A 27,827-nucleotide genomic window follows, 5' to 3' on the forward strand; every position below is an offset into this window, starting at 1 on the left:
GATGCCTTTAATAGCTTCTAGCTATGTCATCTTGAATTTTATTTTAGAAGCTCTTGATAAACCATCAACAGGGTGGTTTAGTTGAGTGAGTAACGTTACAGCTGTTGGTTTAAAAAATCTCCTCACTAAAAATCAGCACCATAAAGCCTGTAATGTTATTATAAAAAAATGTTGGTCCTTTATCTAACACTTTTTTTCCCCCCTCCTCACAAAAACAAACATTATCAACAGTTTTAAGTATTACTGGAGAAGAAAGTTCACTTGGTAGAGGGCTAGATTATGCTCCTCCAATGTAAACAAAGAACACATGCAACATACTGCCCAACAGCAGGGAGAAGGTACAGGTAAATGCTAAAATAATGTAAACGAGGGATACAAAGTGTATTGAAAGCAGGTGCTTCCACACAGGCAGGTGTGGTTCCTGAGTTAAGAAATTAACATCACATCATGCTTAGGGTCATGTATTAACATTCTGGACAGGCTATTATTTTGGCTACCATGGCTATGCCCCCCCCATAGGATGACAATGCCCACCCATCTACAGGGCACGAGTGGTCACTAAATGGTTTGATGAGAATGAAAACAATGTAAGTCATATTCCATGGCCGTCTCAGTCACCAGATCTCAACCCAATTGAATACTTGTGGGAGATTCTGGAGCGGCGCCTGAGACAGCGTTTTCCACCATCATCAACAAAAACACCAAATGGTGGAATTTATTTTGGAAGAATGATGTCGCATCCCTCCAATAGAGTTCCAGACACTTGTAGAATCTATGCCAAGGTGTATTGACGTTCCTCTGACAGCTCATGGTGGCACAACACCTTAACACACTTTGTTGGCGTATTCTTTATTTTGGCAGTTGCCCATGTCTCTCACAAGACTTTGTTAGTTTGTGCATCAGTCATCTTCCGTTTTCCTCGCAAGAAAAACTTTGGTTTGGAGGCAACACTTGAATAAGGGTGCATATTTTTTTTAGTTCTACACCCTAACTTCCTAAACAACTATATATATATATATATATATATATATTAGTACATGCATTGGATCCGTGGTTCGTATTAGAAGGATCTGTGGCTTGAGATCATTCTGCCAATCTCATTGCCAACATTGACCGGAACTGGCCAGAAACTCAGATGTTGGACCTGTAGTTCAAGCCTTCACTTTTTCCAACATTTCAGTTGACCTCAATCACCCAGTTGCCTAATGAGGCGCCACTATTTCAGTGGGCCCCAAGAGAACGTTAGAAGATAATTGTCTCGTTTAGAAAAATTGGCACTGGGTAAAGAATGAGGCAGGCTTTAACCTGCTATAACAGTCAAATGATTTGCTGAAATCAAGCAATTGTGAAGCACAGAGCCACATCAGTACTATAGTAAACACTAAAAGCCAAGCTTAACAGATGACCACAACTGAAGAAGTGCAAACCGCATGCAGATCTCAACAGTGCTGTATATTATTTTATACAATTCTGATTTCTACCGTACAATGTTGTATTTATTAATTACAAGGAGCACCCTGTGATCATAGTGATTTATATAAGTTTTATTTAGTTGTATGTTTTTAGCTGCTTTACCTGGCTTTGGATTAATTAGATAAATGTCAAAGAAATGGCTGGTGGTTTATTATGCCCCGAAAACACATCCTGGAGGTGACTTGGATGGGAAAAGCATTCCATATATCAGTGTTGAAATTCTCACTGATTCGTGTGGGTAACATACATGTCGGTTGTGTTAGCTTTCACATTTGTGCCAATGTCATTCGCTGACCCGCAGCTGTGAACTGAAAACAAGTCATCATTGACAATTCATTGTTTCTCTTCGCTTGCTTACAGAAAGTGCCAGCTTCCCCACCCCCCCCGAAATCTAAATCAAAGTCATTTTATTACGCCTGGCCTGTAACAAGGTCCTCTGATGCCTGACTTCATAAAGTGCCCAATAAAAGAGAAGTGCCCAGAACATATGGACATTCCTTCAATGTTATTAAAACACTTTGCTTTCCCCAAATTAAATTAATCTCATTGTGAATGATGAGGATCCAATGAGAAATGTGTCCCTTTTTAAGACAGGAAAGACATAACAAAATGGCAGGATGAAGTTTGGTCTCTTTTTTTTTTTTTTACACCAACATGGCTGCCAGTGAAACAATCCCCAACTCCTGAAAGCATTGTTGATTGTGTTGATTCCTCAGCTCAGACATCACCTGGGACAACAGAGCACCATAGCTATTCATGACCAAAAAAGGATGTCCTATAACACTGATAATTGAGGCTTGACCACAGCACCCTATAAGATGCACCGATATTAACAATTTTAACCTGAAATAGTGACCGCATTGAAATGTGCCTGTGCAGTCCCACTGATCATGTTGGTTAGCTGGGACCAATGGTTTCTAGGCTTCAGTAGTCCAAGGTGCTCAACCTCCCTGTATTTGACCATGTCATTGTATTTCTTTACAGTCTTCTATAGTTGTATTCATCATATGAAACGACTATTTGGTAAGAGCAGCCATGACGAGTATCCTACCTGATGAGATGCTGAGCCTCAGTCTGCAATGAACAGTGTGTGATTTTTTTTAATTTTTTTTTTTTAAAGTCTCCTTGACATATATATTCAAAGTCATTAAAAAGCCTGAGAGTGTACTGGCCTGGATTTCCAGGTCAAAGGAAAAGTAAGGAAGCAGCATGTGTTCTGTTGACTTGTGGATGGTCTTGCCTTGGGGATTGAGGTATATTATCAAAGCAGTATTTTTTAGAGGTGCGCCTTTTACAGCTTCAGAGTTTGGACAGAGTTCTGAAAACGGAGGAGCGTATATAGAGAAAAACAAACAGACGTTGATAATAAGCATTACATTTAGTGATCACCACAAACACAAAGGAAGCCTTTTGGCTGTTGGATCTATTGGGACAGTCTTAATAGATATGTCTTTATTTATTTGTTTGTTTTAAGCCAGTGAAACCCAGGGACTTGGTGCCATGATGACTCTGACAGTGCTATTGTGTGAAATTATAATCACTTGTTATGGAATAATTTTTTTATATAGTCTTTTCACACCAGATTTTTTTGTTGTTTTGTATTTGTACAGTGGCTTGGTGATACTGATGGGTTGCCAGGAGTTGATATTGTAACCAATAAAAACAAAGCTTTTAACCAAGGATTTATGTGTTGAAGCCTATTTATGAGAAAAAAACAGCTACAAATTGGTTAACAAATGGCTTTTCCAACAATAGTTGCTTGAATGCTGACCATCTACCGTTCAGTAAAAGCTTTTCTTTGAACAATTGTTTGTGGCTTGTGAAAGTATTCACCCCCCCTTGGCATTTTTTCTATTTTGTTGCCTTTACAACCTAGAATTAAAATAGATTTTTGGGGGGGTTTGTATCATTTGATTTACACAGCATGCCTACAATTTTGAAGATAAAATATTTTTTGTGAAACAAACCAGAAATAAGACAAAAACTTGAGCGTGCATAACTATTCACACCCCCCAAAAGTCAATACTTTGTAGAGCCACCTTTTGCAGCAATTACAGCTGCAAGTCTCCTGGGGTATGTCTCTATAAGCTTGACACATCTAGCTGGGACACCAAAAATGTTTGCTCATTTTTTTTCTTTTTCTGGCCACTCTTCTGTAAAACCCAGCTCTGTGGAGCGTGTAGCTTAAAGTGGTCCTATGGACAGACTCAATCTCCACTGTGGAGCTTTGCAGCTCCTTCAGGGTTATCTTTGGTCTCTTGGTTGCCTCTCTGATTAATGCCCTCATTGCCTGGTCTGTGAGTTTTGGTGGGTGGCCCTCTCTTGGCAGGTTTGTTGTGGTGCCATATTCTTTCCATGTTTTAATAATGGATGTAATGGTGCTCCGTGGGATGTTCAAAGTTTAGGATATTTTTTTTATAACCCAACCCTGATCTGTAGCTTCACAACTTTGTCCCTGACCTGTTTGGAGAGCTCCTTGGTGCCACTTGCATGGTGGTGTTGCAGACTCTGGGGCATTTCAGAACAGATATATATACACACACACACAGATCGTGACACTTCAATTGCACACAGGTGAACTTTAACTAAACATGTGACTTCTGAAGGTAATTGGTTGCAGCAGATCTTATTTAGGGGCTTCATAGCAAAGGGGGTGAATACAGATGCAAGACCCACTAACTTTTTCAGAACAAGTTATTTTTGTTTCGCATCACCAAGTTGGACATGTCCATTACATGAAATCCCCCCAAAATCAATTGAAGTTAGTTTGTAATGCAACAAAAATAGGAAAAACACCAAGGGGGATGAACACTTTTACAAGGCACTGTACATCCCCTTTCCACTTCTAAGAAGTGGAGTCCTTCACTTCCATTTTGAGTCGATTACAAATTCTACAACAAATGCTATTCTTGAAAAAAAAAAAAAAAAAAAAAAAAAAAAAAAAAAGCATCTAGACAATTACATAGCATATAATTTTAATAAATTCTGGTAAGAGGTATTTAAATTAAAAGAAAACCTTTTGTGAAAAAAAGAAAAAGTAGAGACTAATTTGACCTGTCATGATGGAACAAACAGCAGAGAACCTACAAAATGCTTCTTGTTAAGACTATCTACACAGTGTTGTATTTCCTCAGTCAGACATGACTCAAGTCATTTTTCTTCTGAAGAGAAAAGGCATTTTCTTTTAGTCAAATGGATTGTCGCTGAATTCAAGAAGGTCCCTCACAAAACAACAGCTTTTATAACTGCATCTGCCTTTCACTAACTCCTGAAGTAAATGGGTTTGTGAGAGAGTGTTTAGACATTCGATTTCCATTCAGAGCGGAATTTGTTCTGGTTGACCTTTTGACACTGGTACCCCATTGTAAAAAAAACACACGTTATAAAAGTTTGGACACCTACTTATTCAAGGGTTTATTTTTTTACTATTTTTCTACATTGAATAATAGCGAAGACATCAAAACTATGGAATCATGTGTTAAATCAATATATTTGAGATTCTTCAAAGTAGCCACCCTTTGCCTTGATGGGGTATTGTGTGTAGATCGATGAGCAAAACAAAAACATTTTAGAATAAGGCTGTCTGTATACTTTCTGAATGTCTTAAAATATAATATATACATACACACATACAATGGGGGTACCAGTACCAAGGGTGAACCAGAACAAACTCAGCACTGAATGAAAATCACATGCCTACATTTGTCTAAACATACACACACATTTACTTCATGAGTAAAAAGCCTATTCACAGTTAAAAGGGCAGTAGTTTCAATGTACAGGATACAGCACCCAACTTCATCACAGCCCAGGTTTTATGTCTCCAACTTTGGAACTGTATTCACAGTTTGAGTTTGTATTTGTAACACAACAGGCAGTTGTGTTAGTTCAACAAACAGGCAGTTTGTTCTCTGCAAAGTCCTTCAATAATGTGTGTGTGGAAGACTGGACACTTCCACAAATCTCTTGGAGAAACATCTGTTTTGAGGTGGGGAAATTCCAGGAGGAACACTATCAAGCATGGACATATTTTCTCTGAGGGGGAGGGGAGTCCAGGCATGGCGAGTCAATGCCAAGACAGGCTCCAGTGAAGAGGACCAGTCCATCAATGATGGGGATTCAGATATTGGTCTGTAAAAGTCTCCAACTGCCTCTCCAACTCTGTGGCTTTGTGCCTGAAACCATGGAGAAAAAAAGCTGTTACACACAGACCACACCTATTGGTACAATATTGTTGTAGAACCAATTATAACTGAGGTCAAAACATCTACTGTAAATGAATGCCGTTCAAAAGGTTACAACTCTGACCTTTAACCCTCAATGTAACCAATGGTGAAGAAATTACATTCGAGGCAAAACACAAACACTAAACCACCACTGGCATCAAAAATGTTAAATGGAAACCATTGGGGGGGTGAATTGTTTTAACAGAGCTATGCGGGTGGGAGGGGCGGCGGCAATGGTAGGGGTAACACTGGACCCAGCTCGACTGACCGGAGGATCTTGGAGCGGGACTGGACGGTCTCCAGAGTCTGGACCTTGGCAGTCAGTCGGCTGATTTCTCCCTCCAGCTCCCTCTTTGTCAGGTCAACCTGCTGACACAGCCGAGCAAAGGTCGTGGCCATCTCCCTGAGCAACGCAAAGATCAAAGCATTTTATCACTTCTTTTATTACCCATTTAACAGAAAAGATGGGGTGGGGGGGTATAGATTTGTCCATCAGCAGATTCAGCCCCATACAATACATCAGTAGTGAATTGATTCATAAAGGAAGTGTCTTAAGAAACATCTACATATGAGGCTCAACTATGAGTTACTGTACTGGGATTGAGGCCTGCAGATTTGTCTGAATGAACAAGTTCTACCAAGACAGATGACACAGGAATATTGACTGACAGCTGTTTTCATACCTCAAAAGCAGTCTACAATAGAAACAAACCTTGATGTCAGGGGAAACTTCCCCTTTAAAAAGAGAGTATCCTTATTCCCAGAGGTGCAGACTACTTACTGCTGAACCTGGTGGCTGCAGTTGGCACTGGTGAAGCTGACAATCAGCTGCAGCTTCTCTGTGGCGTAGTCCACAAACTGGCGCTTCAGGGCGCACTCCTTGGCCTTGGTGGTCCACGTGAGCTTCTCCCACAGGTAGAGCAGGCCGTACATGGAGGCCGACAGGGCTATGAGCCGCCAGCCCACCGTCCGCCACACCTAGGACACACGCGGGAGAGGAGGTGGGTTGTAGTTTGAGCAGTGTACCTCTATGGGTTGACAGGCCTAATCTGGGGGTGTTATAAAATAGTTTCAAAAACATTGAAGGTGAAGTTGAAGAGCAGCACCCACCTACATTCTGGGAAAACAAAGTTGTATTTTTGTGGGGAGAAATAAAGTATTCTGTCATCTGCCTCTTCCAGCTTGATTAAAGCCCTACAGTGTAGCCCTGTATAACTGTAAACAGGTTGCCAGATCGGTGACCTGGAGGGTGGGTGCAGAAAGACAACTACTCACCACTCCTCCGACGATGACCATGCTCATGGACGTGCGGGAGGCGAGGGAGGCCAGGTTGGTGGCCACGGACATCATCAGGTCCTCCTGGGAGAGCGCAGTGTCCTGGGGCTGGGCAACGGCAACACTGGAGGGTCCGCTGGAGGGTGTGGTGGACAGGGAGCGCGTCATCTGAACAGGACAGGAGAGACAGACACAGGCTTACCGAGTGTGGTGGGATTCCTAATATTACATACTAAACCTGGGATGTTATTGAGACGATGTAGGAAATTAAACTACCAGTTCATTTGAATAAAGAACCACTAGATGATAGCCTGGGTTCCAAACGGACCCATTGTGTCACTGGTCAGACAGAGCATGTCATTTAGAACTCAGTCACTTTAATAAAAGCCAGAACATGAATGGAACAGAAAGACAACGACACATTTAGTTTATATTTTTGAAGTGGTATCGATGGCATGTCTATTCTATATCATTCATTACATGTTAAAACATATCTACTAGGCATCTATTTCAGTCATGTTTAAACAGACAGTACCAGTCAAAAGTTGGGACACCAACACATTCAAGGGTTTTTCTTCATTTTTACCATTTTCTACATTGTAGAATAATAGTGATGACATGAAAACTGAACACATGGAAACATGTAGTTACCAAAAAATGTTTTTGTTAAATCAAAATATATTTTATATATTTGAGATTCTTCAAAGTAGCCACCCTTTGCCTTGATGACAGCTTTGCACACTCTTGGCATTCTCTTACCCAGCTTCATGAGGTAGTCACCTGGAATGCATTTCAATTAACGAGTGTGCCTTGTTAAAAGTTATATTTGTGGAATTTATTTCCTTCTTAATGCGTTTGAGCCAATCAGTTGTGTTGTGACAAGGTAGGGGTGTATACAGAAGATGGCCCTATTTGGTAAAAGACCAAGTCCATATTATGGCAAGAACAGCTCAAACAAGCAGAGAAACGACAGTCCATCATTACTTTAAGACATGAAAGTCAGTCAATGCGGAACATTAAGAACTTTGCATTTCAATAAAGTGCTTTTAGTCGCAAAAATCCAGCGCTATGATGAAACTGGCTCTCATGAGGACCGCCACAGGAAAGGAAGAGCCAGAGTTACCTCTGCTGCAGAGGATACGTTCATTAGAGTTACCTGGCTCTCATGAGGACCGCCACAGGAAAGGAAGAGCCAGAGTTACCTCTGCTGCAGAGGATAGGTTCATTAGAGTTACCTGGCTCTCATGAGGACCGCCACAGGAAAGGAAGGGCCAGAGTTACCTCTGCTGCAGAGGATACGTTCATTAGAGTTACCTGGCTCTCATGAGGACCGCCACAGGAAAGGAAGAGCCAGAGTTACCTCTGCTGCAGAGGATAAATTCATTAGTTACCTGGCTCTCATGAGGACCGCCACAGGAAAGGAAGGGCCAGAGTTACCTGGCTCTCATGAGGACCGCCACAGGAAAGGAAGGGCCAGAGTTACCTGGCTCTCATGAGGACCGCCACAGGAAAGGAAGGGCCAGAGTTACCTCTGCTGCAGAGGATACGTTCATTAGAGTTACCTGGCTCTCATGAGGACCGCCACAGGAAAGGAAGAGCCAGAGTTACCTCTGCTGCAGAGGATAAATTCATTAGAGTTAACTGGACCTCAGAAATTGCAGCCCAAATAAATTCTACAGAGTTCAAGTAACAGACATCTCAACATCAACTGTTCAGAAGAGACGAAATCAGGCCTTCATGGTCAAATTGCTGCCAAGAAACCACTCCTAAAAGGACACCAATAAGAAGAGACGTGCTGGGTCCATGAAACATGAGCAATGGACATTAAGACCGGTGGAAATCTGTCCTTCGGTCTGGAGTCCAAATTTGAGATTTTTGGTTCCAACCGCCGTGTCTTTGTGAGACGCAGACTATTAGAAAAGCATTCCAGGTGAAGCTGGTTGAGAGAATGCCAAGAGTGTGCCAAGCTGTCAAGGCAAAAAGGTGTCTATTTGGAAGGATCTGTGTAACACTTTTTTGGTTACTATATGATTCCATGTGTTATTTCATAGTTTTGATGTCTTCACTATTATTCTCCAATGTAGAAAATAGTACAAATAAAGAAAAAAGCCTTGAATGGCAGTGTCAGAAGAAAGCCCATAAAATTAGCAGACTCCAGTCACCCAAGTTAGACTTTTCTCTGCAACCGGAACACCAAGCCTAGGACCAAAAGGCTCCTCAACAGCTTCTACCCCCAAGCCATAAGACTGCTGAACAATGAATAAACTCGCTACCAGACTTTTTACATCGACCCCCCCCCCCCCCTCCCTCCCTCTTATACACTGCTGCTACTCGCCTTTTGTTACCTATGCATAGTCCCTTTACCCCCGCCTACATCTACAGATTACCTCAACTATCCTGTACCCCCCAACACTGACTCGGTACCGGTGCCCCCCCTGTATATAGCCTCTTTCTTCTTATTGTGTTACTTTTTATTTTAGTCTACTTGGTAAATATTTTCTTTACTCTACTTGAACTGCATTGTTGTTTAAGGGCTTGTCAGTAAATCATTTCACGGTAAAGTCTACACTTGTTGTATTCAGCACGTGACAAATTAAAGTTTGATTTGATGAGTAGGTGTCCAAAACTTTGACTGGTACTGTATACATAAAAGTATGTGGACACCCCTTCAAATTAGTGGACTCTGATATTTCAGCCACACCCATTGACGACAGGTATAAAATTGAGCACACAGCCGTGAAATCTCTATAGACAAACATTGGCAGTAGAATGGTCTTATTGAAGAGCTCAGTGACTTTCAACGTGGCCCGTCATAAGATGCCACCTTTCCAACAAGTTAGTCCATCAAATTTCTGCTCTACTAGAGCTTCCCCAGTCAACTGTAAGTAGTGTTATTGTGAAGTGGAAACGTTTAGGTGCAACAATGGCTCAGCTGTGAAGTGGTAGGCCACACGAGCTCACAGAACGAGACAGACGAGTGCTGAAGCACGTCGTGTGTCAAAAATAGTCTGTCCTTTGTTGCAACATTCCCTACAGAGTTCCAAACTGCCTCTGGAAGCAACGTCAGCACAATCATTGGTCACTGGGAGCTTTATGAAATGGGTTTCCATGGCCGAGCAGCCGCACACAAGTGCAATGCCAAGCGTCGACTGGAGTGGTATAAAGCTGGCCGCCATTGGACTCTGGAGCAATAGACCGGTTCACTGGAGTGAAAATCACACTTCACCATCTGGCAGTCCAGCGAACAAATCTTGTTTAGGCGGATACCAGGAGAACGCTACCTGCCCCAATGAATAGCGCCAACATGTAAAGTTTGGTGGAGGAGGAATAATGGTCTGGGGCTTTTTTTCATGGTTCAGGCCCCTTCGCTCCAGTGAAGGAAAATCGTAATGCTACAGCAAACAATGACTTTTCAGACAATTCAGTGCTTCCAACTTTTAGTGGCCTGCACAGAGCCCTGACCTCAACCCCTATCAAACACCTTTGGAATTAATTGGAATTCCGACTGCGAGCCAGAGCTAATTGCCCAACATCAGGGCCCGACCTCACTAATGCTCTTGTGGCAGAATGGAAGCAAGTCCCTGCAGAAATATTCCCATATCTAGCGAAAAGCCTTCCCATAAGAGTGGAGGCTGTTATAAGGGGGGGACCAACTCTATATTAATGCCCATGATTTTGGAATGAGATGTTTGACAAGCAGGTGTCCACATACACTTCATGACCAAAACTATCTATACAACACCAAGAACATATCACCAATCCTCACCAACGACTGTTCCTCAGCCTTGGGTTTTGTGATGCTTGATTAGACATGGAAACAGAGGTGGACACAGATGAAGACAGATGAAAGACAGTGAGAGGTGGACGCGGGGATTGAACCCTGCACTCTGGGAGTTACCATTCAACCCACCCATGTGTTTTAACTGTGGTTACCTGAAGATGCTGGTCAACCAGTATCACAACTCTTAACCATTGAGCACAGTCATAACATGCCATACCTTTTATACAACATAATACACTACAGATGACATCTATCCCCATCGTTTCTCACCCTCATGCCTTACTGGAGTAAGGTGAAGTTGCCCCTACACGCTGATCTTGGGTCAGTTTTGCATTCCCCCCTCCACTCACCAATGGTTATGGTTAAGATTGGTAGAGGAAGCTGATTCTAGCTCGGCACCAAGGGGAAACTTCAACCCTGGAGCCACCTTACCGGGAAGTTCTTGTCGACCAGCATAAGGGCCCGATTGGCGTTGGTGGGCCCCAGGAAGCGGTTGACCAGCGCCGTCCAACCCATCGAGAACTGGAACTCTATGTTTTCCTGGAAGTCCGAGCAGAGCGTGGCACAGTTCAGGTCGTAGCTCAGGTCAAATTTGTGACAGGGCACCAGCATCTGTATCTGGTTCTGAACAGCAGGGGGCAGCAGAGGCTGCAGACTCTCTGGTGGTGGGAAAACAAGGAAGGAAACAATGACACCAATCTAGAGCAGGGGTATTCAACTAACCCTACGAGTTGGGAGCCTGTTGGTTCTGTTCTACCTGATCTTTCATTGCACCCATCTGGTGTCCCAGGTCTAAATTAGTCCCTAATTAAACAAGTACAATGGGGGGGGCAGTGGAACTGTCTTCAAGGTCCAGAGTTAAGTTTGAAGGGTCTAGATGACATCAGACCCAAACACTTTGAATGCTTCCTGATTTCCTTGAAGTCAGAGATTTAACAGAACTGGATCAGTGGAAGCTGTGTTATAGAACCTGAATTGGCACCCTATTCAACTGTTACAAAAAGGGCCCTCCTTTCCACAATAGTGTCTAAATACACAATGATCCAAGAGGGATAGATGGGTGAGAAGACAGCAATATGGAACAATCCTGTCGCGTGCGCTAGGCGTACTTTCCCCTCATTCAATTGGTTTACTCCCTTCAGCAATAGTCCCAGTCCTGAACATTATAGAGGTCAATAACATTGACGTCAGTCTGCTTTATGACTGGTGGCCGTGTCACTCACACACACCTCATGACAAACACTTGGGGGGAGGGTTGTGAGCCGGTGTCATGACCAAACCTGATCCCAGATCAGTTTGTGCAAACAGATCTAAGACCAGACATGAACAGGGCTATCCTAAATATAGTATTTATTATGGGGTTGTGTTACATGGTGCACCATCTACCTACCAATCACGTCTCTCTGGGAGGGACTGCTCCCTACCTACCGATCACGTCTCTCTGGGAGGGACTGCTCCCTACCTACCGATCATGTCTCTCTGGGAGGACTGCACGGAGGCGTTGACGGCGTTGGAGCAGCGGAAGGCCAGGTTCTTACCCATGCCCTCCTCGATGTGGCTCAGCAGCTCCTGTAAGGGAGGATCAGGTGGTCATGGAATGGTTGCAGAAACAGAGTGCGTAGAAGAGAGGTCACTACTGAGATGTTAAGAGTCCTGATGGTACTAACCTAAATGCGCTACATCAGTGACAACACATCCATTTCATGGAGAAGACCTGTGTGTCAGTCATTGGTGTAATGGTACTCAAACTCACTGATTTGTAGCGCTTGAGGATGTCGGGCAAGGGGTGGAAGTCCGAGCGGAACTCCTCGATGAGCACGTTGAGACGACAGATCTCTTCGCCCATGGCGCTGGACACCTTGAGAAAAGTTGTCAGTATCTGGGGTAAGTAACCCTTGGAATGGATTGAGGATTAGTGCCGTATTAAATCCATAAAATGCCATTGGCAGCATGACCAGGAAAGGCCATTCCCTGCAGTGTTATGAGGCTTTAAGGGATTTCAAAACATATTGTAAACAGTTATGTTATTCGATGGCCACGGTTTACCTTGCTCTCCACCTCCACTGTGACAGCCTTGATCTTCTTCTTGATGTCTTCTATGAGCAGCTGGAGCTGGTTCGTCACAAACTCCAGACGGTCAATCTGGTACTCACGGTCCTCCAATGAGGCCACTCTACAGGACGCACAGGAAGTGGTAAGGTGAGACACGTAGTAAATCAGTGCTTCCACAGGAAGTGCAAAGGTTTGTGTTCCAATATCCATATTACTTAGAAAATGCACTGGGCCTGCCCTGTTGGAACCCACCTCACATTCTAAAACATCTTAGTCATTGGACAACAATGCTAAATCATAAATGTTACTGTTTCCTTACAAAACATTTTGGGAATGACTGACTAAACAGAACATCCAGGAAGAAGAGGGATGGGCTGTGAGCGGATGGATCAGAGAACACTCACCTCTTCTCTGCTGCCTTGATGTTGATGGCGTCCATGATGGCTTTGACCGTTTCAATGATCTGCTTGGCCCTGATAGTGTGCTGCTCAAACTTTGTTTTCACTGCTGACTGCGAGATACACTCCTGGGAGGCCATATAACACACGTTACTGTGACAGGGGGCTGCGACATGACCTACTGGGCTTTTCAACCTACTGAGTCGAGCCCAACCAAGCTGTGCTGGCCTGATTGCGCCATAAGCAGCCACCATGGTCCTTTTCAAACTATGTGAAGCCAGAACAGTTTGGTTCGGGTCAGCACGTGTGAAAAGGGTATAGGCAGGACAAAAAAAGGACAAGATATACACCTGCTGCCGCAATTTATGTAGGATTTTTTGGAATAAATCAAGTGGGGGAAAAAAATAAAAAATTCCGGCAGCAGCTCTGCATCTCAAGTCTCACAGCCCCTTGGTTCTTAGGCTCACAGTAACGTGTTAGTGTAGACATAGCAAAATCATAGAAGTACAGCAATTCTAAGAAAGGGAGATTAGTATTTCCTGAACACAAAACAACTCTGACCAGACAAAATGCAGGCAACAGAACGCAACAAATGACAGTGAACAGAATGAAAATTAAACTGAAAGAAATTGATGATCCTCGCCAAAGCAAATCTAGACTTCAGCAATGAAGACGCAGATTGATGGTAATATGCACATTGATTGGCCTAAGCAAGGAGTCAGCGGGGCGGGCTTGGTTTGGAGACGTGTGATTGGTGGAGAGACGAGTAGTCCGGTGATGAGATGGAAAGACTAGAGTTGTTTCTCACAGCACAGGATCATAGAGATACAGTGATTAGAATGGTTCAACACTACTATCTGCATTGGCACGGAATATAATCTAGTTAACCTCCTATCATCACACAGCTTTCCCTTCAGGTGTCCGACCCTATAGAGGTAAATGGTATGGGGCAGCGTAACTAAGCTGAGCTTTAGACAAGGAATTTTCTCTATTGCTAATCTTTTCTCTACCATAACAAGCACACACTTTGACACAGTTCTGTCTCTCATCCAACATGGCTCCAACACGATGTTCAGAGTCCCACTGGAAAAGCCAGGCCAGAGAATTCAGAGAGACAGAGCCTGGTACGCCTCACTCTGCATGTTCCGAATGTCCTAGGCTGCACCCTGAGGAACAGCTACTGTTTGACTTGACTACACATTGTTTTAACGGTCATCTTGATTGCTTGGAATACGTTTCATTGTACTTCTGTCATTTCATTTTACATTCATACTGTGGGGCTCTTTTATTAAATTAGTTGTATTTAAATAATTAAAACCCATCGGAGGCTTGAGAACGAGTGGTGTTAGACATTGTCACACCCCACACACACACACACACACACACACAAACACTTACCTCAAATATCCTCTCGAAACTCTGGAACTCCTTGAGCCTCTCCTGGAAACCTTCGGCTAAAGCTCCACCTGGGAAATGTCATATTGTCATCCAAAGATCACCACATCTCTCCAAAACTGAGTCTAGTACCATTTTGCCTATAAACTACTACAAAAATAAATAATAAAAAAATGTTTTTAAAAAAGGGACATTTCACTTTTGTATCAGTTCGCAGTGAATTAAAAAGCCTGGGGAAAGAGCTCTGCAGAGCACCGCTTTGGTCCACTCGCTTTTGAACGGTGGTGGTCAGACACCTGAAAGTTCCAAAGTGAAATATCCTTTTAACCTAGAAAGTAGAGGTCAACCGATTAATTAGGGCAGATTTCAAGTTTTCATAACAATCTGAAATCGGTATTTTTGGGTGCCGATTTGCCGTTTTTTTTTTTTTACACCTTTATTTAATCTTTATTTAACTAGGCAAGTCCGTTAAGAACTCATTCTTATTTTCAATCTTACAGTTAACGAGTCCAACGCAATAACGACCTGCCTCTCTCGTTGCACTCCACAAGGAGACTGCCTGTTACGCGAATGCAGTAAGCCAAGGTAAGTTGCTAGCTAGCATTAAACTTATGAAAAACAATCAATCATAATCACTAGTTAACTACACATGGTTGATGATATTACTAGATATTATCTAGCGTATCCCGAGTTGCATATAATCTGACTGAGCATACAAGCATCTAAGTATCTGACTGAGCGGTGGTAGAAGCAGGCGCGTAAACATTAATTCAAACAGCACTTTCTTTGCGTTTTGCCAGCAGCTCTTCGTTGTGCGTCAAGCATTGCGCTGTTTATGACTTCAAGCCTATCAACTCCCGAGATGAGGCAGTGTAACCAAAGTGAAATGGCTAGCTAGTTAGTGCGCGCTAATAGCGTTTCAAACGTCACTCGCTTTGAGCCTTCTAGTAGTTGTTCCCCTTGCGCTGCATGGGTAACGCTGCTTCGAGGGTGGCTGTTGTCATTGTGTTGCTGGTTCGAGCCCAGGGAGGAGCGAGGCGAGGAACGGAAGCTATACTGTTACACTGGCAATACTAAAGTGTCTATAAGAACATCCAATAGTCAACTGTTAATTAAATACAAATGGTAGAGGGAAATAGTGATATAATTCCTATAATAACTACAACCTAAAACTTCTTACCTGGGAATATTGAAGACTCATGTTAAAAGGAACCACCAGCTTTCATATGTTCTCATGTTCTAAGCAAGGAACTTAAACGTTAGCTTTCTTACATGGCACATATTACACTTTTACTTTCTTCTCCAACACTTTGTTTTTGCATTATTTAAACCAAATTGAACATGTTCCATTATTTACTTGAGGCTAAATTGATTTTATTGATGTATTATATTAAGTTAAAATAAGTGTACATTCAGTATTGTTGTAATTGTCATTATTACAAATTCACTTTTTTTTATTTTATAAAGTCCAATTAATCGGTATCGGCACTTTTGGCCCTCCAATAATCGGTATCGGCGTTGAAAACTCATAATTGGTCGACCTCTACTAGAAAGGATCAGAAATTACGTCACAGACGGAGATGGATGCCAGGCTAAAAACGGAGCTCAAGACAGACACCACCCAAACAAAAAGGTCATGTTGGAGCATGTGAGCCAATGGACTGCATAAGCGCCTTGATCCCATGTAGCTGGTGTTGACAAGATCCGATAGTGAAGTTTCAGTTTGTTTTATAGCTTGGCTGGGGAAGTGTTGTTTGGAGCAGGACACTGTGGATCTAATTTGGAGAAGCCTATCAGGGATACAGTGTGGACAGGACAAAACCCATGGCCTGAGTGAGCCTGCTTGCTCACCCAATCCATCCACACAGTCACCTACGCAGTACACACCCAACACCTGGTTTGACCAGGACACCACGGTTTACCACTATTCACACACACGCTTGCCTACACCCCCCCCCGTTTCACCACCACCGGCCGGGCTTACCAGACTCTGGCATACCCTGGGCGCGCTGCATGCGGGAGTTGAGCACCTCCTTGGCTGACACAAAGAAGATGTGGTTGGGCGCCTGCTCCCGGTCCACCACCTTCAGCTCCTCCACCAGGAAGTTGACGCAGCGGTCCGTATGCTGCTTTCGAACCTGTAAGAGGGGAACGGTACGGCATCGTTACAATAAGTGGATTGAGGACGTGGTCCCCACAGTGACTGTACGTACATACCCCAAACAGAAGCCATGGATTACAGGCAACATTCGCACTGAGCTTAAGGGTAGAGCTGCCGCTTTCAAGGTGCGGGACTCTGAACCGGAAGCTTTAAAGAATTCCCGCTATGCCCTGCGACAAACCATCAAACAGGCAAAACGTCAATACAGGGCAAAGATTGAATCATACTACACAGGCTCCGACGCTCGTCGGATGTGGCAGAGCTTCGAAACTATTAGACTACAAGGGAATGCACAGCCGCGAGCTGCCCAGTGAGACGAGCCTACCAGACGAGCTAAATCACTTCTATGCTCGCTTCAAGGCAAGCAACAGAGGCATGCATGAGAGCATCAGCTGTTCCGGACGACTGTGTGATCGCGCTCTCCGTAGTCGACGTGAGTAAGACCTTTAAACAGGTCAACATACACAAGGCTGCGGGGCCAGACGGATTACCAGGACGTGTGTTCCGGGCATGTGCTGACCAACTGGCAGGTGTCTTCACTGACATTTTCAACATGTCCCTGATTGAGTCTGTAATACCAACATGTTTCAATCAGACCACCATAGTCCCTGTGCCCAAGAACACAAAGGCAACCGGCCTAAATGACTACAGACCCGTAGAAAATGAACTATGACATACCAAAAGAATACAACAGAGCTTTGGTGACAACCCAGTCTCAAACTAATGGTTTTGACAGCTTGGAACTATTGGACATAAATCTTCTCCCGACCATTCCGTTCTGGTTCTAAAATTATTATTACCCAGTAGCATTTTAAATTTTTACATTTAGGGTAAATTTGTGAAACTATATTTACTTGAAAATTAAGTTGACCCCCCCCATCTTAAAATTAAAATGAATGCATTAAAAAAGGTGCCTTTAGAAACTATCCACACCCTTCAACATTATTCACATTTTATTGAGTTACACCCCAAATTGAAAATGGGGAGGCAGGTAGCCTAGTGGTTAGAGCGTTGGGCCAGTAACCGAAGGGCTTGCCTAGTTAAATAAAAGGTTAAATAAAAAATTACCAATCATGCATCCTGTTTGCAATAAAAAAAAGGCACAAAAGTAAAACTGCAAGAAGAAAAAAACATTATGTCATGAATATAAATTGCTATGTTGGGGCAAATCCAACAACACATCACTATTTACAAGCATGGTGGTGGCTGCATCATGTTATGGCAAGGACTAGGGAGTTTATGATGACAAGAAAAACAGAATAGAGCTAGGCACAGGCAGAAATCCTAGAGGAAAACATGGTTCAGTCTGCTTTCCAGACAGACACTGGGCGATAAATGCCATAGTATTCTTTTTCATTCCATTTATGAACATTTGATCCCACAAAAATAAGCGATATGAATTTTAAACCAATAGTTGGCAAAGTACTTATGAACGTTCCGGAAGTTTGGCGTTGTGAAACAATGGACTTTGACATCACTCTGACCTAAAGCAATCAACTGCAGCATATTACTACAGCAGAGGCTATAGAAAGAAACAAAAACGAGAAAGGGATTAATATTTGTGAAATTGACACCCGATTGCCTAATACCAGAATTAAGACCCAAGTGGCGCAGCGGTCTAAGGCACTGCATCTCAGTGCTAGAGAAGTCATTACAGACCTTGGATCGATTCCAGGCTGTATCATAACCGGCAGTGATTGGGAGTCCCATAGGGCGGCTCACAATTGGCCCCAGCGTCGTTTGGTTAGGCCGGCATTGTAAATAACTGACTTGCCTAGTTAATAATTCCCTGTTCAAATGTTTCATACCTTTTATGACCATTTATTTTGTTAATGTTTATTGTCCATAATTGTCAGTCACACACACTTTGATTGTCAACTGGAGGAATAAAAGGTCATTTCCACTTTGACTAATTATTAATTTCCATTAATGCCCAGTTATCGTTGGTAAGTCACTCACATCCTCCATGTATTCCGGCTCATTGGCTGAGGCGTCCCAGCGGTTGTTGAGAATGAAGATGTTGGGTTTAGAGAGCTTCTCGTTCACCTTGTGGAAGAAATGCTTCTCCTGGAAAAGGAGAAAAATGCAAGGTCAGGAATTGTTAGTGCACGAAGTCTTAAAACCAAAGTGTAGTGTTAACCTTTATTATGCATCTAATTATATTTTTGTGTAAGGAGAACTCAATTCCTTTATTTTATTGATTTAAATTTTACAGGAGAGTTGGAAGAGAGAGCGGGGTATAGATATGGAAGAAGGACACAGACACGAAGGGCACAGACAGCTGGCTGACACGAGGTTGGAAACCTCGTTGCCAGGGGCACATGCTTGGAGTCAAACGTTACAGTCTACACCAGACTTCAATGTGTTTAACCTTTACAAACAATTCAGAGATAAGGTGTCCCAATGCAGTTCTGTGTAAATAGAGCGTGCACGCGCAAGTGCCCCACATACATAAACACGCCCTTACTATAGAGAAAGTGCAATACAAACTTTCACTCAGTCTATTTGTAGAAAGGTCACAAAGATACTGTAGGTTATGAAATAGCTAATAAGCTAGGAAAAGGTCTCCAGTCACTGAAACTGTTATTGTCTGTTATTCAACAAACAGTAGAGTTTAATCCCTAAACTAAAGCAGAACAAATGCTTCTTCATCTGCGTAACGTGTGTCCAGGTGCATCGCATTATCCGTCTAATAACGCTAATCTAATGCACTTTAGAGCACTTACAATATACTGGGTTCTGTGATTGAAAATCAGAGGCTGGATATCCTAGGGTGCATAGTCAAAACGATAAGTGAGAGGAGTAAACGGGACCTGTCCCTTGAAGAGATTTGGCACAGATAACGAGAGAGCCCAGTGATTGACTACATGCCTCTGACATAACATGAATGCGTCGGCAGACATAAACAGAGCTGGGCCTAAGTGCTGGAGCAAAATGGAGCCAGCCGTATCCTAGCACTGATGATTAACAAGCTTTGGAAAGAAAACACTTCCTTTGTCACTTGACATACCAATTCTCACAGTTAACGTTACAACCTTTTAACCAGCCTACACAAGCTGTTAATTTGCAAAGGTTACCTTAAAAAACACATACATCAAATACATTGACAATTCCTTCAGTACTAAAATATAAAACTCAACAGGTTAAGTGTTGGTCCCATGTTTCATGAGCTGAAATAAAAAAGTTCCCAGAAATGTTCCATACGCACAAAAAGCTTATTTCTCTCAAAAGTTGTGCACAAATCTGTTCACATCCCTGTTAGTGCGCATTTCTCCTTTGCCAAGATAATCCATCCACCTGGGCTTCAGAGTGGTGCAGCAGTCTAAGGCACGGCATCTCAGTGCAAGAGGTGTCACTACAGTCACTGGTTCAATTCCAAGCTGTATCACATCCGGCCGTGATTGGGGGAGTCCCATATGGCGGTGCACAATTGGCCCAGCGTTGTCGGGTTTGAGCGGTGTAGGCAGTTGTTGTATATAAGAATTTGTTCTTAACTGACTTAGTTAAATAAATAAAAACAGCTGTGGCATATCAAGAAGCTGATTAAACGGCATGATAATTACACCAGTGTACCTTAACTGACTTGCCTAGTTAAGTAAAAAAGGTTAAATAAAAAAATATATACATTTTAAACTTTCTTTTATTTTTGTTCAGTGTAGCGGCGTCAAGTAAGCTTAACATTTCTGCTTTATAGAACACATACACCTCTTGATAGAACTGTTAAAATGACTAAATCAAATCCTTTCACATTTCCCATCTCCAAAAAGACCAGGATGTTTGTGGTGGAAAAACTACAAGGAATCCATTAGAAAAATCCATGAGCACAAATCTGCGCTCCTGGAAGCTCTGCTACAAGACAAGTTTGTCAATCTTTCAGGTGGATGCATTGACTGGTCAGCTCTGTCTAGATCCTGTTGGGATTGGTCAGATTGTGAGCTCCGTTACCGTGTTCATGAGGGTTGATTCAGAGTTGGCCACCAGCACAAAGACATCAGCGTCCAGGCAGAACTTGTCGATCCAGCTGTCCAGCTGTGTGGTGACATCTGTCCCAGGGCTAAAGAAGATGAGAGGATGCGTTAGAGCAGGTCAAGGCCACTGCTTCTCAGAGTAATACAGCCTAATCAACCTCAGTTTACTGATGGCCAATCCTTACCATGGGGCTTGGGACACTGGTGGTTGATGGCTATTCTAGTTATCCTACTTAGCAATAGTACAGATCATCCTGTATGGACTCCGAGCAAGCTACACAGAGGTAAAATTGCAATCCTCATAAACAGGGAGGCACTCAGAAAAGCAAAAAAAGAGTAATGTGGGTTCACTTCTTCAGCCTTCAGTGTTTAGTTGATAGGTGACCTGTGTATATAACGATCATCAGTGTCTGATCAAATAACAAAAACAGACAACCGTGTAGATCTTGCTATTCGTAAATCTCTGGAGCACTGTACACGTTAAGACCAACGGTATAATTGGAAAAGTGTGGTAGCGTTGTCAGGGTAACGTTACTGTACCTGTCTACAAGGACCAGGTCGTCTCGGAGCAGGGCACACTTGGTCTTGGGCCAGAAGACTCGGACCAGGCAGCCTGCATCCAGACTCTGGTCCATGTGCAGCGCGTGACCCAGCTGGTTCACAGTCTGGAGAGAAAAAGGGAGTCGTAGTATAATTTCAATGGATTTCAAGTCACTCAAACTCTGCCCGCCTGACAACTTGTATATAATGTTCAAAGTTGAGGCTGCGTCTTAGGTCAAAGTTGAGGCTGCGTCTTAGGTCAAAGTTGAGGACGGCATAATAATCTTATCTAGACTAAAGTTGATTAATAATTAATTGCTTAGAGGGTCAGAAAAAAAAAAACATGACTGAGGGTACTATGTATGAGTGGTAAGAGTTAATCTCTAAGTAACTCAATCAGGTAGCACGTTTCCAACTCCACCTAGGGTGTAAAGCCCACTGTATGAGTGGTAAGAGAAGTTAGCCTAATCTTCCAACCAGTATATCCACATAATCAGAGAACTTACCTTGATGCTCTTCTCTTCCTCTGAGCCCTCCGTCTTGAGGTAAGCATTGTTCGAGTCCGTACCCTCCACACTCAGGAAGCAGTTGGTGGTGTGACCCATGCCACTGGGCAGCACCCGGTCCCTCAGCATGGCATTCACCACTGTACTCTTCCCATTACTCGTCCTAAGCAAAGAACACAACTTAAGTTCACATACACCTTAGCCAAATACATTTAAACTCAGTTTCACAATTCCTGACATTTAATCCTAGTAAAATTTCCCCGTTTTAGGTTAGTCAGAATCAACACTTTATTTTAAGAACGTGAAATGTCAGAATAATAGTGGAGAGAATGGGTGATTTCAGCTTTTATTTATTTCATCACATTCCCAGTGGGTCAGAAGTTTACATACACTCAAATAGTATTTGGTAGTAATGCACTTAAATGGTTTAACTTGGGTCAAACGTTTTGGGTAGCCTTCCACAAGCTTCCTAAAATAAGTTGGGTGAATTTTGGCCCGTTCCTCCAGACAGAGCTGGTGTAACTGAGTCAGGTTTGTAGGCCTCCTTGCTCACACACTTCAGTTCTGCCCACAAAATTTCAATAGGATTGAGGTCAGGGCTTTGTGATGGCCACTCCAATACCTTGACTTTATGTCCTTAAGCCATTTTGCCACAACTTTGGAAGTATGCTTGGGGTCATTATCTTTTTGGAAGACCAACTTACAACCGAGCTTTAACTTCCTGACCAATGTCTTGAGATGTTGCTTCAATATATCCACATAATTTTACTTCCTCATGATGCCATCTATTTTGTGAAGTACACCAGTCCCCCCTGAAGCAAAGCACCCCCATAACATGCTGCCACCCCGATGCCTCACGGTCGGGATCGTGTTCTTTAGCTTGCAAGCCTCCCCCTTTTTCCTCCAAACATAATGGTAATTTATGGCCAAACAGTTTTATTTTTGTTTCATCAGACCAGAGGACATTTCTCCAAAAAGTACAATCTTTGTCCCCATGTGCAGTTGCAAACCGTAGTCTGGTTTTATATGGCGGTTTTGGAGCAGTGGCTTCTTCCTTGCTGAGCAGCCTTTCAGGTTCTGACGATATAGGCCTCGTTTTATTGTGGATATAGATATTTTTGTACCCGTTTCCTCCAGCATCTTCACAAGGTCCTTTGCTGTTGTTCTGGTATTGTTTCGCACTTTTCGCACCCAAGTACGTTCATCTCTAGGAGACAGAACTCATCTCCTTCCTGAGGGGTATGACAGCTGCGTGGTCCCATGGTGTTTTACTTGCGTACTATTGCTTGTACATATATGAACATGGTACCTTCAGGAGTTTGGAAATTGCTCCCAAAGATGAACCAGACTTGTGGAGGTCTACAAAATTTCTGAGGTCTTGGCTGATTGCTTTTGATTTTCCCATGATTTCAAGCAAAGAGGCCGAGTTTGAAGGTAGGCCTTGAAATACATCCACAGGTACACCTCCAAATGACTCAAATGACGTCAATTAGCCTATCAGAAGCTTCTAAAGCCATGTTATTTTCCTAGCTGTTTAAAGTCACAGTCAAGTTAGTGTCTGTAAACTTCTGACCCACTGCAATTATAAGTGAAATAATCTCTAAAAAAATTGTTGGAAAAATTACTTGTGTCTAGAGGTCAACCGATTGATTTTTCAACGCCGATACCGATTATTGGAGGACCACAAAACCCGATACCGATTAATCGGCTAATTTTTTAAATGTATTTGTAATAATGACAATTATAACAATACTGAATGAACACTTATTTTACCTTAATATAATACATCAATAAAATCAATTTAGCCTCAAATAATGAAACATGTTCAATTTGGTTTAAATAATGCAAAAACAAAGTTTTGGAGAAGAAAGTAAAAGTGCAATATGTGCCATGTAAGAAGGCTAACGTTTAAGTTCCTTGCTCAGAACATATGAAAGCTGGTGGTTCCTTTTAACATGAGTCTTCAATATTCCCAGGTAAGAAGTTTTAGGTTGTAGTTATTATAGGAATTATATCACTATTTCCCTCTATACCATTTGTATTTCATTAACCTTTGACTATTGGATGTTCTTATAGGCACTTTAGTATTGCCAGTGTAACAGTATAGCTTCCATCCCTCTCCTCGCTCCTCCCTGGGCTTGAACCAGGAACACAACGACAACAGCCACCCTCAAAGCAGCGTTACCCATGCAGAGCAAGGGGAACAACCACTCCAAGTCTCAGAGCGAGTGACGTTTGAAACACTATTATCGCACACCCCACTAACTAGCTAGCCATTTCACATCGGTTACACAGCCTCATCTTGGAGTTGATAGGCTTGAAGTCATAAACAGCGCAATGCTTGACGCACAATGAAGAGCTGCTGGCCAAACGCAAGAAAGTGCTGTTTGAATGAATGCTTACAAGCCTGCTGCTGCCTACCACCGCTCAGGTACTTGTATGCTCAGTCAGATTATATGCAATGCAGGACACGCTAGATAAACTAGTAATATCATCAACCATGTGTAGTTAACTAGTGATTATGATTGTTTTTTATAAGATAAGTTTAATGCTAGCTAGCAACTTACCTCGTCTTACTGCATTCGCGTAACAGGCAGGCTCCTTGTGGAGTGCAACGAGAGGCAGGTGGTTATAGCGTTGGACTAGTTAACTGTAAGGTTGCAAGATTGGATCCCCCGAGCTGACAAGGTGAAAATCTGTCCTTCTGCCCCTGAATGAGGCAGTTAACCCACCGTTCCTATGCAGTCATTGAAAATAAGAATGTGTTCTTAACTGACTTGCCTAGTTAAATAAAGTGTAAAAAAAAACTGCCAAATCGGTGTCCAAAAATACTGATTACCGATTGTTGTGAAAACTTGAAAATCGGCCCTAATTACATCGGCCATTCCGATTAAATCGGTCGACCTCTACTTGTGTCATGCACAAAGTAGATGTCCTAACAGACTTGCCAAAACTAGATTTTTTTACAAGGAATGTGTGGAGTTGTTGAAAAACGAGTTAATGACTCCAACCTAATTGTATGTAAACCTCCGACTTCAACTGTACATACAATCTCATGAGGAAATAACTACAGGAATTTCAAACTGTTATGGTTTACTGGCTTATGACTAGGCAATTTATCATTATGAATCTTGTCCAATAGCTAGTTAGCACATACAGAATGGTAAAATACCACAGGTCGAGACTATTCATAAAGAGGACCGGTTTCATAAGATAAAAGCCTGATGGAGCAGAGCAGTTTCAAGGAAAGAGTGCTTCAAAGAACCGGCAGTAAAACAGAAAGTGAAAGCAGAACGGCACCTTTTCTTCATCCTCAATTAGCAAAGCTGAAAGCTTGGGACACCAAGTGTCTACTACAGTACAATACAGTGCTTGGTATGCAATGGTGTAACATGAACAATGTTAACTGATCAATAAAGGCCAAACTCAATGTTACGATATATTGATCTTGGCTCAAATGTGGTTGCACACTTCAGTTCTATCCTGGAAGCTGTGTAAAATAAAATAAAAACACATGCAAGAGAGTGGAGAAATCAAAATACAGCAGACTATACGCATTTACCTGCCAAAGAAGGCCACCTTCATGTGTCTGCGTGCCAGCACATCTTTTATAGTTTGCAGTTTTCCGGCATACGCCCGAATCTGCTCCTGTTGCTCCCGACTTGCAATATTCTCTAAGGCGTCATTCCGACAAGTTTCTGACAAATCCACAACGGGAAAAAATAATAAGAGAACAGTGTACTCACAACACAAAAATCAAACCCTTTCTGCATTCGACTGCTTACTTTGACAGTCAAAATGTGGCCGAAGCAGCTGATTTACTATACAGCACACTCACCTTCTACAAACACAGAACCTTCCTTCACATACTCCAGCAGTTGATCAAACACGTCACTTATCTTTTTCTTGGCCACTACAAAGCGTTTGAGTGGAGAGAAGTCATCCTGAGGCGAATCCATGCTTCAGCTTTCTGATCTCAGAGAGAGAGAGAGAGAGAGAGAGAAAGTATGCACATTACAAAAAAGGTGCACTACCTCATTATACACTGCAAGTTGTCCTTATCCCCAAATACTGACAAGTCTGTTCCTTGACATATTGACTGGCCGTGATGCCCAAGCATGTGTCTGGACCATGCTAGATACTTAGCATTATTATAATCATCATCATCATCATCACCACCACCACCACTTTCCCCATGAACACAGCTGGTCAGCTAACAGACATTCACACCACAACTTAAAAATAATGATAATAATTCCATATCAGCCTTCATGAGTCAAAGCCAAATAACAGCTGTTACTATTGTAAGACTTATGTATGACACAACTAGCTACATGTCTGGGTTGGTTAACAGGGTCTGGTTAACAAATGAAAACACTTTGGTTGGCTACAAAACATTCCAGCAGTCGACAAAACATTAGCAACTAGCTAAAGGTTGAGTAACCTTACACTGACAAGCGACAGATATTGAATAACATGTCAACGAACATCTTGGTTGAAAGAATGTGGCTGGGTAGCTAATGTTAGCTATGTGCACCCAGCTAGCTAGCTAACAAGTCATTAGCAGAAACCAACTACCTACCAAAAATGGGAATTTCTTTACATTACAAACAATGTTATTTGTTATATCACATTACTAACTAACAAATTGGTGTTATTTCGCATGATTTAAATTCAGCTGTTTTGTAACGCGTGTCGTTGTCTTATGTCAGCTAACTAGCTAACGTTAGCTATCTTCATGGTAGTCAATTGAATTCCCCTTACCACAACTTCAGGCGAGATGGCCAAAGCTACCTTTTCATACCACAGACAGGAGTAACCCTTATTGCCGATAATGAATAGTCAATATTTGGTAAGGTTATTGATACAGGTCGCTAGCTAACAATTCATTTATTACTCAGTCCCAGCAGCTCCAAACGATCAGGGCAAAGGGGAGTGACTATATGTCCACGAGTTGACATGTGACCACGAGTCATCCTATCAATGGCCAAAGAATGCAACCAAGTCCTTGGTGTCCCCCTCTTCAACTTTGGCAAGGGCACAAGAATTGTTTTGACTGAGTGCATTAAAACCTAGAGTCAAGAGTTCTTATTTAAGAAGATGGTGTCTGCAACAGCTCAGGACCAAAGTTGAACATATGTTGCTGCCAGATATGTATGTCAACGTCATTACCAAACAGCTGCAAATAGTTGGCTAAAACTGGTAGGGACAATGGACTAATGTGGATAATAATGTTACTGTATCTGACACAATCTGCCAGAATATGTTTGTTTTCGTTAAATAGAAGAACAATCTGCACCTTGACTTTTAACAATGCTTATAGAAGCATGTTACAAAACATAGAAAACTACAAAAGGCTGAAATGTATCAATACAAGTATGTTTACCTTAATTTTAAACATGACTGCAGTGGGCTATTACAGTAAAATACACTTCTATGGGCTATATTTGAAAGTAAGATAACTTGGGTAACATTGAATCTGTCATTTAGTAGCCTACAATATCACGTTTTGCCTAATACCACTGACTACATGAATTGGATTATGAATAGTTAATTAGCTATGTCATGATTAATCTTGTCCAATAACTAGTTTGCTCAGAGAGAATGTTAAAATACCACATTGGGTGAGACTATTCATAAAGAGGACCGGTTTTGTAAGATTAAAGCCCGAGGAAGCAGAGCTGTTTCAATGAAATTGTGCTTCAATGAACCGGCAATAAAAAGGAAACGGAAAGCAAATTTGCGCTGCACCTCTTTTTCATCAACTTAAATTAGCAAAGCTGAAATCGTGGAAACAAATGTCTACTACAGTACGATAGACTTTGTATGCATGGTGCAACAACAATCATATTAAACTGATCAATAAAAGCCAAGACTACAAACGGCTGGAATGTATCCATATAAATATGTTCACCTTAATGTTGAACATGACTGCAGTATGCCGAGGATAATACTTCCATAGGCTATGTTTGAAAATGAGATAACGTGTGGCCATCGTTAAACTAATTGTCTTTATGTCCATGGGTAACATCTTTCATTTTGTAGCCTATAT

The 27,827-nt window shown here is 42.3% G+C and overlaps 1 protein-coding gene across 2 annotated transcripts; it reads right to left on the minus strand.

The window, feature by feature from the left end:
* Window positions 1-5,013: 5,013 nt before the first annotated feature.
* LOC112251979 (mitofusin-1) lies at window positions 5,014-26,719 on the minus strand. Of its 2 annotated transcripts, none has more exons than XM_024422847.2 (18): window positions 26,540-26,719; window positions 25,614-25,745; window positions 25,338-25,473; window positions 21,776-21,938; window positions 21,270-21,394; window positions 20,707-20,815; window positions 18,721-18,828; window positions 16,585-16,738; window positions 14,604-14,671; window positions 13,212-13,333; window positions 12,802-12,928; window positions 12,509-12,613; window positions 12,222-12,324; window positions 11,188-11,414; window positions 6,975-7,142; window positions 6,481-6,677; window positions 5,968-6,102; window positions 5,014-5,648 (listed from the first exon to the last, which is right to left on the minus strand). In XM_024422847.2, the coding sequence occupies exons 2-18, from the start codon at window positions 25,732-25,734 to the stop codon at window positions 5,579-5,581; spliced, it is 2,238 nt and encodes a 745-aa protein (XP_024278615.1). In that variant the 5' UTR covers window positions 25,735-25,745; window positions 26,540-26,719; the 3' UTR covers window positions 5,014-5,578. The 2 variants fall into 2 exon arrangements, with proteins under 2 accessions (XP_024278615.1, XP_024278616.1); XM_024422848.2 differs by having other exon boundaries at window positions 25,614-25,750.
* Between the last annotated feature and the right edge of the window lie 1,108 nt (window positions 26,720-27,827).

Source organism: Oncorhynchus tshawytscha, linkage group LG06 (assembly GCF_018296145.1).
Source record: "Oncorhynchus tshawytscha isolate Ot180627B linkage group LG06, Otsh_v2.0, whole genome shotgun sequence".
NCBI classification, from domain to species: Eukaryota; Metazoa; Chordata; class Actinopteri; order Salmoniformes; family Salmonidae; genus Oncorhynchus; species Oncorhynchus tshawytscha.